This window comes from Rhinatrema bivittatum, chromosome 13, assembly GCF_901001135.1.
Source record: "Rhinatrema bivittatum chromosome 13, aRhiBiv1.1, whole genome shotgun sequence".
In the NCBI taxonomy this organism is placed as follows: Eukaryota; Metazoa; Chordata; class Amphibia; order Gymnophiona; family Rhinatrematidae; genus Rhinatrema; species Rhinatrema bivittatum.
In genome coordinates, this window is record NC_042627.1 from 80,666,878 (window position 1) to 80,682,741 (window position 15,864).

General features: G+C 43.8%; 1 protein-coding gene across 1 annotated transcript in view; it reads left to right on the forward strand.

Annotated features, from left to right (window-relative positions):
• Positions 1-15,864, forward strand: part of MAP2K5 (mitogen-activated protein kinase kinase 5) — a 244,975-nt gene that overhangs the window by 156,562 nt on the left and 72,549 nt on the right. The window contains exon 17 of the mRNA XM_029575965.1: positions 1,100-1,129. Within this exon, the coding sequence (XP_029431825.1) occupies positions 1,100-1,129 (30 nt within the window). The remainder of the gene's footprint in view (positions 1-1,099; positions 1,130-15,864) is intronic.

Below are 15,864 nucleotides of genomic sequence, written 5' to 3' on the forward strand. Positions count from 1 at the left end.
TCTCCTCTTCCATTCTTCATGCTAGATAATGTTTTTGTGTCTCCTGCTTTTTATTTTTTTATTGTGTGTATATAGTTTCTTTCTCGCCGGCGCTGCTTCCTGAACTAACCCTTCTTCGCTGCCTTTGCTCTGCTGTGCAGCTTGTGACCAGTCTGGGCTTCCAGTGCTTACACAAAAGGCTCAATATTCCAAGGCATTTAGCTGGATAACTCAGAAATTATCCGGCCGCTTGTTTAGCTTGTTTGGATGGGTAAAAGAGAGGCATTCCCGGGCAGGGTAAAAGTAGCTGGCAAATTTAGCAGATTTTCAACTCTAACTTAATAAGTTAGCCGGATGTCCAACAACGCAGAGCAGTGGCGGCTGATCAAGACTAAATGGTGCAAGCTGCTCTCTGCAGATTATGCCAGGGTTTTCCAGCCCGATTCCCCCCCCCCCCAATAAATTTCATAGGTTCCTGCCAGCCGAGCCCCCCCCAAACCCTTTTAATAGGAAATGTAAAAATGAAGGTTAAACTATCCCCCTGCTCTCTCCTCTCCCTCCACCGCCGAGAGCTTAACAGAGCAGCGCTGGAAGCTCCCGAGACTGCAGCCCTGGCACTGAGAGTTTAACTTTCATTTTTCAGTTTCCTGTTGGAGGGGCTGGCAGGGGTCTTTCGGAAATTTATAGGGTGGGGGAAGCGGGCTGGGAGGCCCTCACTCAACATTTGTTTTTTTAAATTCCCGTCATCACTGATTTTTTTTAAGGCTAAGTTATGGGGCCATATGAAGCTGGATAACTTAAAACTAAGAGGCCATATTGAAAAAAAAGCTGGTTAGCTTTAAAGTTCGCCATATATAACTTTCTTTGGTCTATTCAGTGGGCTGCTAGTTGGGTAAGTTAGCAGTTTCAGGACGCCCCTGTGCCTCCCACCTGTGCACAAACCCGCGCTCGCTCGTGGGTATTCTAAAAAGATGGATTTTATTTGAAAAGCCGCTAACGAGGCAATGACTCCCATCATCCTCAGGGAGCCTTTATTTTCTTACAGTTTCTTCTGTTTTCCTGGATGTGTTTATGGTTTCTTGCATGCAAATCTCTAACTAATAAATATTTCCTTTTGCAGCTCGCCCTTGGGAGGTTTCCCTATCCTCAGGTAAGATTGCTCATTACTTGTATGTGCCACTAGGACATTCATGCCTGTGTATGAAGGGACAGGGACTCACACACACATGGCAGAGCAGGGTCTGCAATTGGTTGCTTGCTAAGCAGAACGGAGGGGTGGGGCAGATTTAATCAGAATAATTCTGTTTGCATATTTTCTTTCTTCAGAAGACAGGGTGGGTATTTTCCATCTCTCCTCATGACGCTAATATTCCTGTCCCTCTGAAGACTCTCATCCACCAGTCCCATCCTTAATTTAGACAGAATGGCTTGGATTAGGAGTCCGAAGGAGGAAATAAGCTGCTATTTCCTCAGGCTCTAAGCAGCTTGTAGTGGAAGGCAGTAGGATGAAGGGAAAATAATTTTCCATTTGGATTTTACTGTCCAGGGCAATGACTAGTGATGTTGGAGATGCTGCATACATGGCCCTGAATCCTTGATTAACTTTTATCCCTTGATTATGGTGCAGTGAATGTCTGGAATGTGACACCAATAATTTCAGCAAACGGAGACCGAAGGTAGATGTAACGTCTTTCCATGAAGGCACCAGTCAATAAAATGACCCTGATGTATTGGACATTATTGTGCTATACAGACCAGGAATTCTCAGCCCAGTCTTTGGGACACTGTCTGCCACGCAGGTTTCCAGGATAGCCACAATGAGTACGCATCCAACGGAGGCTCCGCATGCAGACCTACCTCATGCTTTTCATGCTTGCTATCTTGAAAACCTGACTGGCTAGGTTGTCCCAAGGACTGAGCTGAGAACCATTGCAATAGACTATTGAAAAGTATTGCACAAGATAAATTCTCGGAACGCTACCTAGCACTGTCACTGACTCTGACCTGAGAAAAAGGCTCTTCTCCTTTAAGACTGTTAGTGTTTCTTCAAGACTGGGCCATGAGTTTCCTGTGTGTGTACCGTAGCACATGATTTCAGTAACTTCCATGAGGCAGGAGTTACCTCTTCCTTTCCAGGCTGGTTTTAGAGAAAGCATAGATAGAAACAAAAAATGACCTGGAGAGGGCCAGAAGAAACAAACAGCGAGGTCAACTTCTCCCAGGAAGCGAGGGAGGCTGAAAGAAATCAAAGCAGAGAAAGAAACTGGCTGTAAGTGGCTGTGGAGAAATGCAAGCAACTGTCCACTGGGGTTGCGACTGAATTATCCATGCGGTTCCCTCTGAATAGCAGGAGCCTGGCAGTGAGGCTGCTCAGGCTAGCCAGCCCCAGGGCACAACTGATTTAAAGGTGCTGTTGGTCCATGCTCTTTAAGCATCTATTAACTCGCTATTATTATGCAAATAACGGTTGTATTACATAGCCTAATTTATGCACGCTTAGATTATGCAGATGCATGACAAACATGGTTATTGAATAATAAAAGGCAGATCATATTCCCATGCTCCTCGCATTGGCCTGGAGTGAGGGAGATGGTCAGGAACTACAACCCTCACTCTTTGAGCCAGAAAATGCAGGCAGATCATATGTAGAAGATGATAGCTGGGTGGCTTGGTCCCTGACATGTTGGAAAGAGCAGACATTGCAGCCGTTCCGCGAGATGAACGTAAAATAGCACATTAAAGGTACTTTTCTGCAATGTTGTGGTGTTTTAGCGGTCGATGGCGCCATCGTTCCCGAATGACACAGAGCAGCCATGGTGTGGGAAGCTGCTGTTAAAATAAAGGCCTTAGTGGCAATCCATCTGCTTTAGCCAGGCTCAGATCATACACTGAATGATGAGGTGGTTTGTGGGTTTGCATCAGATTTTCTTTATTTAAAGGTACTTCTGTTTCACTAAAATCATAAGCATGTCCATCTGAACAATTCCTTTCATTACACAATAGCACTTACTGTTCCATGGTGCTTTTGTGCACATTCAGGTCAGGTGTAGGAAGCACTTGTAGCCATGTGTTTACAGGGCTCAGTTGTATAAAGCATTGTATCTGGAAAGCAAACATGACTATGCACATTGGAGGCAATTTTCAAAAGGATTTACATGCTTAAAACTGAGTTGTACACGTGTAAATGAGCTTTTGAAAATTGCTACAAAATGTCATTAATTGTCCATATGTTTTACACGCGTAAACAGGCTTTTGAAAATTGCTACAACATATGCTACTTTTACGCACATAAATCCTTTTCAAAATTACCCCTTGAGTGTCTGAGTAATTCTCAATAGGGACGTGAAGGCTGTCCACAAAAAGAGGAGAGAGTTGGAGCCTTGAGAAAGGTGTAACCAATGTATTCCACCCATTTCTGGTTCTCGGGGTGGTTGGAATTGCTTTTTAGTAGTAATACACAGCCATGAATGACTTTTCCTTTATTTCAGCAGCATACTGCCAGAGAAATGAGCAGGAACGCATCCTCACATTGGCCCCCATGTAATAAGGAGTGCTGGGCACTTTTACTGGTGAATGTGCACAAAGCTTTACTCTCCCTGCAGCAGGGAGTTTTGTGTGCAAACACTGCATGCACAAACCTGGGTGTGCACAGATGAGCCCTCTATTGAAATCCCATGTTAATAAGTCCCCGATGCAGAGAGCAGAGGCTCAATGCATGGTTTCCCTGCACTGGAGATTATAAACTACTGGTCAGAGCTGGCGTAGGTAAGCTCTGGTGCAGAACCCAGAGTTGCTGGTGCGGGTCCTCAACCTTGAATTTATGTGCACATAAAACACAATTTCTGCACGTAAAGCGTGTTTTTATGCAGAGAAAGTGCTTTGTGCACCAATTGTTTGAAGCAGATAATTTGTATTTTGTGTGCATAAATCTTTTTATAGGCAGAAGACTATGTTTTCTGTACATATTCTCCTGTGCTAAGCATTAGTTTACTGTAGCAGGAGTTGCATTTGTTTTTGCATGTGAATTTCATAGCACAATTTACTTATTACTAGGGATGTTCATTCGTTGGGCCATTTGTTTCTTTCGTTTCGTGGGTACGCACGTATTTTATTAACACGTTTCGTGCATACCATTCGTTCTTATGCATATACCATGTATCCAGGAGGTACGCGTGTACCCACGAAACGAATGAAACGAATAGGCCAGTGAATGCATTGGCCCCATTGATTCCTGATGTCAAATGAGTTATTACTTGCAGGCATAGAATGGAGGATGGTGGGGAGGAGCTGGGCTGAGGGCAAAATAGGGAAACAGGGAGAAGTAACAAAATGGACCAGATTCACTTTATCCCTAAAATGTACTCTAATGTTTTAGATTAATGCCATGTTGCAAGTTAGATTACTGGTAGTTAATAGTTGTAAGTAATCCCTTTAATGACCATGTGGGTGACACATCAGAGATAAGCTAACATGCTGGCATTGTTACGTATCATGGGCCGTATGTTATATTGTTGAGATTTCTATTACCAGAATATGGTCAGCAGTATTTATTTTATTTATTTTGGGTTTTTTTTTTTTTTTGGTTTTTTTTTTATATACCGGCATTCGGGAACGCAGTCCCATCATGCTGGTTCACATAGAACAGGGGTGCATCATAAAACATAAACTAAAAACAGTGGTGCGGAAAATGCAGTTACATATAACAGGGAGATTGGAACTTGGCAGAGAAAGAAGAGAAAGGACAGGTTATTAATTCAAACATGTAAACAATAATGGAGATGGTCAATCATGGTGTAATTGGAGATGAGGAATTGGCGAGGATTGGCGAGAATTGGCGAGGAATTGGCGAGAATTGGCGAGGAATTGGCGAGAATTGGCGAGTATGAAATAATGTAGGAAGAAAGCTGTGGTAAAACCTGTGGAGGAACGGGGACATTGTTTATTGTTCTGATATGAATCGGATTATCCTTGGTAGGAGATTATTCATAGATGCAGCTTCAGAGGCCTGAATAGCGGCCACCTCCATCCTCTTCTGGGCAGTGGCCGTCGTCACTTGGGCTGACCTCTGCATTCCTGCTGGAGCAGCAGCGAGCCAGCCTTGTGCTGTCCTACGCCCCGGGACGCCTTCGCAGTGATGGAGCCTGCAGGATCCTGGGCGTAAATGTTGAATAAAATCCCTTGGCAAAATCTGGGGTACCCCTTCCAAGACGGTGTAGCTGCAAGCTAACCATATTTAAAACTCTGCAAATTCCTTTTGCTGATGTATGATCTGGGGCTGTGTTTGGATTTCACTCTTTTTCCTGAAATTGCTCTCCTCCCCAGTCCCCCCCGCCATGGGCTTGGAATGATTGCAGTGGGCTTCATGCTGCCAACACTCTGCGCATCTTTTCTGTATCTGTGATTCTAGTTTAGTGGGTAAAGGTACAGCTTCGACCCTTCCTTTCCATGTCTTGGAGCTCTCGGAGCGGCGTCGGCATTAGTGGCCCCTCCGGTGTATCATTTCCTCCGCTGGGAGCCCTCGCCCCACCTGGGACCTGGGGAGAGGAAAAGCAGTGGCCTTTCTTAAAGTGCCTGCTAAAAGCTGCGCGTTGCCCTCCGTCCAAACGAACAAAGCAAGGCGAGGACGAGGTGTGTGCGTCTGCCTGGCTGTCGGTCTGTGCATGCACGGAGCAGCTGTCTCCAGCCCAGATAATAGAAATGTATTTAAAGTACAGGACTCAAGTGTGTGGAGAGGGGCTCTATTTTTCTTTTTCTTCTATTGGCTGCAATTCCAGATTCCGGTTAATAAATTACATAAAATGACCCGAAGTTACAATATATATATATAAATATATATATATAAAAATCCCTGAGCAAATAGTGCCGGTGGTATTGTAAAGCTCAGAATGTTTTCACGCCCCATTAATTTCTGACTTCTCTTCCTTCATCTTTAAATTTCTATTCCCCTCACCCACCCCCCCTTCCCCAAAACTTTGGGCTCCCTGCTGCTGCAGTGATTCTCATCTTGCTGTTAATTTTCCCTGCTCCATATGGTGCTCCAGACATTTCACCTGCAGGCTGTACTAGATTTTGCTGTAGTGATCGCACTTCCGGAGGCCAAAGCTGTCATTTAAGGTTCCCGGTGCATCTGTCTGCGCCAGGCTCCGGCTCTGCTGGCACAGTCGCATGCACCTGAGATTGAGGCGAGGAGTGGGGTCCACTCAGGAGAGGATCCGGCAGCAGGGAGGGGGAGGTCAGAGCGGCGAGCCTAGGTGGATGGGCTGCCGAGACGGGGGGAGGGGGCCAGCACCCAGATCCAAGCGTTCTGGAGTGCGGAAGATATTTCATCCTGCCTTGTCATTGATTAGGAAAAAAAGCCTTTAATTTTCATCGCACCCCATGTTGTGATTAATTTGCATTCTTTGTCAGAAGTTAATGGAGTTTTTTATGATTCTCTCTGAAACCCTTGAAGACATCCAACTTGATCTGCTGTTTATAGAGAAAGTGCCAGCGGAATTCTCCCTGCTTGTTTTTTTTTCTAAAGCCTTGATTGATGTCAGAAAGCTTGATGCTATTCCAAACGGCTTTTTAAGCTGTTTTTAAGAATTATTTGAATAAAATGCAGGCAGACATCATGGAAAGAATCAAGATTATCTGTATTAATTTTATTTTTAAAATTACAAAAATCTGTTTCAAATAAAGAATTTGATTAAATTAGAAAAAAAAAAGGGATCATAAAAGCCCAGGAAGTGAAGGGAGCCGGATCGTTCTGGCCCTTTCCCATCCAGCTCTTTCCAGGGAACCATCAAGCACAATTTCTCTTCAGCTCTTGCCTGGCCTGCACCCCATCTCAGCTTAGCCAACATGCACTGTCTTCCCACCCTTACTCTCTTATGTATTCCTCACCAGGACTCTCCTGAACACAGAAACTTGACCCTCATCAGGCACACAAAACCATTTTTGGAAGCTGTGGCCTCCAAGCCAGCATAGGATTTAGAAATTGGCCATCTGCTGACAAGTGAGTGCAGAACACACATTTATGAGAACTGGGGTAATCATCTCTGCTTAGCAGAGAATCATTCTGCGCATTCTAACCCATTGCTATTATGCAGTAATTGTGTAAAAAAAGTGTTTTTAACAAATAAACTGCGAAGACGAGGCCTGGAAGTACAGGCAACTGCACATCACCTGTCAAAAAATCCCACTTTTCTATAAACGTGTATCAGCCAAGGTAGCAGCTCAGGTACAATGACTACAAATGCTTTCGGAGGTGCAGGAAGGGCAGATCCCACCCGCAGAAAGGTTAAGAAGAAGACTTTCCAATCCAAAGTGCAGGCCAAGCAAACCACTCTCTGTCTTCTTCCCATCCAGCAGGCAAAATAAGGGTTAAGATGGGTTATTTTTCGTCCCACCTCCTGAGCCAGTTCCTGGTTCTGCAGGAGGAGCGCTTTGTCTGCCTTCCCGTAATCCCTTTGCGCTCTGTCCCAAGCCCTGGCCAGGGATAGACCCCAGCTCTCCGGCATGGCAGCACACAGTGCCCATGGACTCCCTTTGGGGCTGAAGCTTCTGTACCTGTATTAGTGGAAGTCTGAAGAAAGGAATTAATCCGATCCTTGCATTAGTATTTATGGTTCGTGCCATGAGTAATGTAAGGCCATCCTGCCTCTTTCTCTTCTGCAGGATGAATTACCTCGTTGAGAGTAAATCTAGCTTTAAAAAATTGCACACATTTTATAGTTCAAGGTTAAATAATAGATCATACTTAAATTGAGTTTGTGTAAAAATGCATTAGGAAAGTTATTGGATCATTTACACATTTATCATATTAGTGACCCACTGAGGTCAAGTTGTAGTGTATCTCTTCATGCTGTAGGCAGGGTTTTCATTGTCTGAACGCTAGCACTATTCTTCAGGAGTTGTTAATGCAGCGGGCTGGCTTGGTGAAAAGTGCAGCTGCTTTAGAGATTGCTGCAGTGTGTCTCAGCCATTCCCTTTTGTTTTTTAAAAGCAATGAATTGTCTCAGACTTCATCTCTGGCCAGTGAGAGAGGAAGTGATGTCACGTCAGAATAATGAAAGAGGAAGTGATGTCGCTTACAGACTAATGAAAGAGGATGTAAAGCTGCACCTAGTAATGAGAAGAAATAATGTGGAATATTTGGAACTCAACAATTTTTTCAACTAAATCCCCCAAGGATTTCGGAGCATTGATTATTAATTTTTAAAAGAAGTGCGGTGTTTTAGGGATAAGTTTGCATGAACTAGGTATTCCTAGAGATGTAGCACAGTCCATGGCCTATCATCGAAATCTATTCGCACTTGGAGAACATCATTGTCCAGAATCCGTGGTTCAAGATCTTCATATTTTAAATGGATTTTCAAAAGATTTCTGTAGAAAATGAGAAGTGATAATTTATATTCTGCCTTTGGTAGCTGGTCATCCACTTCAACGTGGATTGCATTGGCGCACTGGAGTTCCTAAGTTTGGGCCTGAGGCAGTGGATGGTGAAGTGACTTGTCTGAACCTGTTCCAACCACTAGGCTGCTCTTCCACACCACAGAGAATGGTTAATGTTGGTACAAAAGGAATTATGTCAATCTTTAATTACAAGAAAGGAAAGTGGCACATAACCGAGAATTCAGCATTTTACAGATGTAGGAAGCTGTGCAAAAGTGTTCCTCTTCTAAGCAAGACTCACCTGTCAAGTAGCACTAGCCAAATCCGTGCGAGTTCTAGCCCAGTGTGAAAGTGGAGGTGACAGGACCATACCAATAATTAGGGGCAGATTTGAAGCCCACGTACTTCCAATTTTTATTTTTCCTCTCAAAACTGTAATCACGTGTGTCCCGAAAGGCAATGGCAGCAGAGGTGTGCGGCCACCCTAAAAGGATGCTCAGCGTTTAATGTAGCATTTTAGCATGTAGCCCAGCCAGCAAGGAGGGAGGCTTGTGATTAATGGCACACATGCCAGCTCACCTCACTACAGTGCTTTGAAGTGAAAGCGTTTTTCCTGGCTCTCAGCTGCAGACCTTGGGGCCTGTAACCACATCGTCTACTCACAATTTTTTATATCCTACAAAACAGACCTGGCTGAAGGACCAGAGACAAGGATCTCTGTCCATGGTCAGATTGCTTCGTTTGGTGAAAGAAAGGCTAACTAAAGCATTGAGCTGGGCTTATGCTACATTATTGGGACATTCTGAGGTCGTCAGTGATAGAAATAAGCAAACCGCTCTCTCCAAAGTGCAACCCTACATCCTCAATAAGGCAGATACTTTTTGGCTGATACGCTTGTAACTGTTTGTCACTCACATGATGGCAGTCTCAATGAAGGGCAGGTCTCCTTTAAAAACTCTACTTGCTGGGAAAGGTTCAATTAGAGCCCTAATGTAGATAAGTTTACAGAGCTACAGTAGCACTACATGTCTACAAGCCAAGCAGGTCCACATAGCTGAACATTAATTTTGAATTGGTATCTGACTTTTCTGCAGGAGCAAGGTCAGGGAATCAGATTTGTATCATTTTTTAGCAGCTGTAAACAGAGATGAGTCTAAGGATGTTCTAACAGCAGAATTAAAACCAGCTGGACATGATGGACCAGAAACCAGGAGGAATGCTTGCTTTACAAATTGAGATTATAGTGCTTAATGGTAATTAGGATCTGTGATTAGCATATACAGAAAGTGACATTTTCTTTTAGAGGCCGGGATGCCATTGCAAGGACCCGCGTGAATGTTCCTTTAAATCAAAATACCAAGGTATACGATTCCCAGAATATATATCTTTTCTACTTCAAATAAATAAATAAGTCAAGCTTGAAGAGCAGTAAAAATATAAAAAGGAGAATCTGTCAACTGCTGTGGAGCGATCTGAACCAGGTCCCCATGAATCTGTAGCACATGGGCTCCAGGGCAAGTCATAATTCCAGGGAATGTGGCAGGGAGCGAGAGGCAGGCCCGTGCGTTCCCTGCGTGCTGCAGCTGGATTGATTTACGAGTTTTCGGATTTGGCTGTGGCGTATAATGTGAAGGGGACTTATAGAGGCCTCTTCCGGGTGCTGTCTGTGTGAAGCATCTCCCTGGAGCTGCTAACAAGCATTAACCAGCAGAAAGTCGCTAGGGAGCCAGAGCTGACATTTGTGGGGTGCGTTTTCATGCAACTCAGTTTGCAGGCAATGTGGGAGCAGTTGAAGCTCAAACACATCTGGAGTAAGGGAAGGCAGAGAGGCTTCTGGGCAGATGCAAAGATCTCAAGAATTCAGAATCCTCCCCTTATCTGCTCGCCTCCGACCTCTTTCCTCGACTGAGATTTGAAAAGTCCATCACATGGCAAAGGATCGAACTGGATGTATCCAAAACACTTTATAGACACGGCTAGCCAAGATTTTAAAGACTGGCGAGCACATAAGAACATAAGAACATAAGAAAATGCCATACTGGGTCAGACCAAGGGTCCATCAAGCCCAGCATCCTGTTTCCAACAGTGGCCAATCCAGGCCATAAGAACCTGGCAAGTACCCAAAAACTAAGTCTATTCCATGTAACCATTGCTAATGGCAGTGGCTATTCTCTAAGTGAACCTAATAGCAGGTAATGGACTTCTCCTCCAAGAACTTATCCAATCCTTTTTTAAACACAGCTATACTACCTGCACGAACCACATTCTCTGGCAACAAATTCCAGAGTTTAATTGTGCGTTGAGTAAAAAGAACTTTCTCCGATTAGTTTTAAATGTGCCCCATGCTAACTTCATGGAGTGTCCCCTAGTCCTTCTACTATCTGAAAGAGTAAATAACCGATTCACATCTACCCGTTCTAGACCTCTCATGATTTTAAACACCTCTATCATATCCCCCCTCAGTCGTCTCTTCTCCAAGCTGAAAAGTCCTAATCTCTTTAGTCTTTCCTCATAGGGGAGTTGTTCCATTCCCCTTATCATTTTGGTAGCCCTTCTCTGTACCTTCTCCATTGCAATTATATCTTTTTTGAGATGCGGCGACCAGAATTGTACACAGTATTCAAGGTGCGGTCTCACCATGGAGCGATACAGAGGCATTATGACATTTTCCGTTTTATTCATCATTCCTTTTCTAATAATTCCCAACATTCTGTTTGCTTTTTTGACTGCCGCAGCACACTGAACCGACGATTTCAATGTGTTATCCACTATGACACCTAGATCTCTTTCTTGGGTTGTAGCACCTAATATGGAACCCAACATCGTGTAATTATAGCATGGGTTATTTTTCCCTATATGCATCACCTTGCACTTTTCCACATTAAATTTCATCTGCCATTTGGATGCCCAATTTTCCAGTCTCACAAGGTCTTCCTGCAATTTATCACAATCTGCTTGTGATTTAACTACTCTGCACAATTTTGTGTCATCTGCAAATTTGATTATCTCACTCGTCGTATTTCTTTCCAGATCATTTATAAATATATTGAACAGTAAGGGTCCCAATACAGATCCCTGAGGCACTCCACTGTCCACTCCCTTCCCAGCGCCCAATATTTTACCCATCTCTGGGAGGAAAAAGGCTGCAAGTCACGTGAAAGCATAAAGAAAGATTGAGGGAAGAAGGGGGAGCAAAAAAATGTTGTGAAATCCACTGGCAGTTAACAAAATCATTAAGATCCCCCTTTTCTGTTCTATTTTTATAGCCAGGGCACATACAGCTGAAATAGATCTTAATCAAAGCCCTGTGTAGGTGTCACACTAAGTGTAAAGCATGAATACAGCACAGACAGCTGAAGTGGATCTTCATCAGAGCCCTATGCAGGCATCACACTGATACATGTAAAGCATGAATACAGCACGGACAGCTGAAGAGCAGATCTGTATCAGAACCTCATGCAGATGTCACACTGATACATGTAAAGCATGAATACAGCCCAGACAGCTGAAGAGCAGATCTGTATCAGAACCTCATGCAGACGTCACACTGATACATGTAAAGCATGAATACAGCACGGACAGCTGAAGAGCGGATCTGTATCAGAACCTCATGCAGACGTCACACTGATACATGTAAAGCATGAATACAGCACGGACAGCTGAAGAGCAGATCTGTATCAGAACCTCATGCGGATGTCACACTGATACATGTAAAGCATGAATACAGCACGGACAGCTGAAGAGCAGATCTGTATCAGAACCTCATGCAGACGTCACACTGATACATGTAAAGCATGAATACAGCACGGACAGCTGAAGAGCGGATCTGTATCAGAACCTCATGCAGACGTCACACTGATACATGTAAAGCATGAATACAGAACAGAGAGCTGAAGAGTGGATTCAAAGAAAATGTGGGGTTTTGTTTTGGAGGTTTTTCAGTAATAAGAGGTCATTGTATATAGAGAAACTTTACAAATAATGATTAACAGAGTATGTACCATTTTCTTTTTGATGCATGCCTTTCCCTTTATTTGTTTTGTCATTTATAGCCATCAGCCACTCTCAGAAATGCAGTTTTTCCTGTGTATTAAGCAATGTGTCCCAAATTGCATGCTAATGTTGCAAAATATGATGTTTAAAATGAAAGGTGTGGCCATTAGAAGAGGCACCAAAATGCCACTGAAAACAGCTTTTGTCTCAGTTTGGATTTCACAGTCATTAGCTTTAATTACATAACTTGCTATCACAGGTATTTATCTGCAAACCTCAGTTCATATGCTTGTCTCGCAGAATAGCTGTGGCTCAGAAGAACCCAGCAAGTGGCTAGTTAGTACTGAAAAGTGGAGGAAGCTTCAGTGGTGCGACTGAAATGTGGCTTCTTTGGGGGTCAGGAGTTGTGTTGGCATGGATGGGGTCTTTGCATAACGCATCAGAAAGCGGTGGAAAAACGTGAGATGTGTAGCAAAGACCCTAGGAATGGAGTCGCCAGTACTTCTGCCGTAAATACTGACAGTCATGCAGCAAGTAAAGATACCAAGCGGGGATTGGAACCTGCTAGAGCTCCTGGCTCACTGCCCTTGGGTAGGAATGATCTGGGAGGGGTTCTTAAATAAATCCACAAGAGAGAAAGGTTTGGACCCCAGAATTCTGCCCCATGGCTGTACAAAAGGACGAGGGGAAATAAGCAGCTTGAGAAGTACTGAGGAGCTGCTCCGGAGCACCGTGGGGCCGGGCCTCATCTCTTTTCCAGATGCTTTGTAGGATTTTGAAGAAAGTAAACAAAAGCGAGGTTAGCAGTGAAAAATCTGCCTAATATCAATAGAGCAGAGCTCGCTGCAGTCTCGGATGTGAAGAAAGCGCAATCTATCTGAGCCGGGGAAAACAGATAATCCGTCTAGCTCTGGGGTCTCTCCGGCATTCCTACGCCAAAGCACACACTAGCTTTACTTAATTGAGAAGATGAATCAATTACACTGATGTTACATGGTCAGATTTGGGTTTGTTGGAAGATAAGTCATTACCTTGTGTAACACTGCTAAAAAGTAATTGAGTATCTTAAGCATTCTGAATTAATTCCAGGTAGCAGCACAGTCACCTTAATGCAAAATTTATGAAGGCGATCTCTCCAGTAACACAGTCTGCTGTCAGGACAGGGTAATAAAACCTAGGAACCGTTCTGTTTTTTCCCTGTCAGAAATGAAGAGCTGTAAATGATGAGGTGATGCTGCTGAAAGTTGCCAGGTGGGACCTAAAGTGCAGTGTTTATAATAATGTACTTGATTGTAAGTTTCCTAGAGCATGGTCTCTAGCTTTCATGTCTCTGTGCAGCACTGTAGATGTCTAATAGTGCCAGGGAGTGTATCGATGTATCTGGATTACTATTGCAGGACCAGGACTCCCTGCATTTGGACTACTGTACTTTTGAAAGGCTGGGACAGCTTGCAGAGGGCAGAAAGAGCCTTTTAACTAGTAGTAATACCATATTACACTTGAAAAACTGGAGTCATTTGGTGATAGAAGTGTGATATAAAGCAGCCAACAATCTCCCACACTAAAGCAGGCTTTCCCTAAGCTGTTTGCAGAAAAGTAGTTCAAACTTCCTTTTATTCTCACCAAAATTACAAAAGCCTGATCACGTATTTCAACAGTAGTCAAGAAAATATCCAAAAGGACCCAGAGAAAGAGCACCATCCACGCAATTCCAGTGCCGTAGAGTGAAACGTCTGGCAGGGCCGGAATCGGTCCCTAAAGTTTGTAATCCTTGAGTTTCCAAACTTCAATTAAAAGATCTCTCGCGGGGCACGCACACATTAATTCACTGTTAACTCTTATCTTCGGGCTGCGTTTCAAACGATGTTCCCAAGGAGTTCACTTTCTGCAAACCTCTTCACCTAGTTCTTACTCCAACAAGGTGCTTAAGCATTCAGAAAATGTTGTGGGAGGGGGGCGCTAATCCGTTTGCATTGGCGTAATAAACAGAAGGCACCGTGGCAGCGTAATCATCCTATTTATTCTATCAAATACTCTGCGGGTTGCAGGTCCACTTCTGTTTTATGTGTGATCATTCGTGTGTGCAAGACCAGCACAATGCTGACAGCGGGTTTGGTGCTTGGGCATCAGTTTGAGGAGTTGAGATGTTTGGGGATTGGAGAGGGGTGAGTTTCTGGAACAAAACTGGATTATTTTTTGTTTGAATTCCATTGTGCAAGTGGAGTGAATACCGACTCGGAGCCCAGGCGGTTTCAGGGTGAATACCATTCCTTCACGGCTGCACCGTGCAAGTTACCTCCATGCAGAAACGTTACGGCAAAATTACCACCGGGAATTTCCGTCCTCTAGCCACTCGGGATCCTCTGTATTTATCCCAGGCCCTTTTGAATTCCGTTACCGCTCTTGTCCTCGCCATTCCAAGCATCCACCACGTTTTCTGAGGTTGTGTGTTCCTCACTGAATTGGATTACCCTCTCCCATGACGTTGGAGGAAAGAGCAAGAATGGAAAACTTAAGACGTGTTTCCTCAGATAGTCTTAGACCCTGCCAGCTAATTACAGGGGTGATAGAAGCTTTACATGCAAACAGTGGCAGAAAATGCTGCGGCCTAGCATCTGCTCCACTTACTGGTTACATTTAGGTCCTGAGGTCTTAGGATGTAGAAAGGAAGGACTGTGTTAAGTTTGCCAAAAATAAAATGAGTTGCAAGAAAACCAACATTCCCTGTATAATGTTGAAAGCCTTGTGAAGGGCACATCTCCACCCAGTTGTTTAATTAGTGTTTGTTAATGTATTAAGGGCCTTTGGGCTGGGGCCAGGGGTGTGTAGGAGGCCCAGTCCTTCTGCAGGGTCTGCGAATGAGAGCAGGGGGTCGGCAAATGCACAAATTCCCTGCGAATGGGAGGAACTACCCAGCCTGGCCTGTAGTATTCCATTAAGCAAAACTCAGAAAGACAATAGTATTATTTGGAGAAATGCAAACCCTTCCAGGACTGAAAATATCTCATGAGGGCCCATTTAGGTGCACTTTATTTAAACTCTGAGCAAACTTCCGACAAGCCAGAGGCAGGCAGCCAAGGTGCAGAATCCAGGCCTGTACTTGGAGCACATGATTCAAGTTTTCTTTGCCAAAAAAGAGAGCGATTGGAAGCAGCGATTGGCGGGAATCCAAAATTCTAATTTCTGACTATGATTTAATTTCAATTTTAAATAAATCGGTTTTTAATTTAAAAAGAGTGCGCTCCATAACATTAGCAGTGATTGCAACATTAAGCTCAGTGTTCACAATCTAACAATATAAAGCATTATTTATATCTGAATCGTAAACAGCCCTTTTTGAAATGGATTATGGGGTTTTTTTCCCTCCCTGTTCTAATACAACCTGGAGGGTGCTAAAAAGTGTTGTGTGAAATTAGCATTCTGCTGACTTTTGCCTATAAATGAGAGGCAAGCTATTAACATTTGTGTATTTTCATTATGTAAATTGTGTTAACACATGCCCACAAATTGCCACCA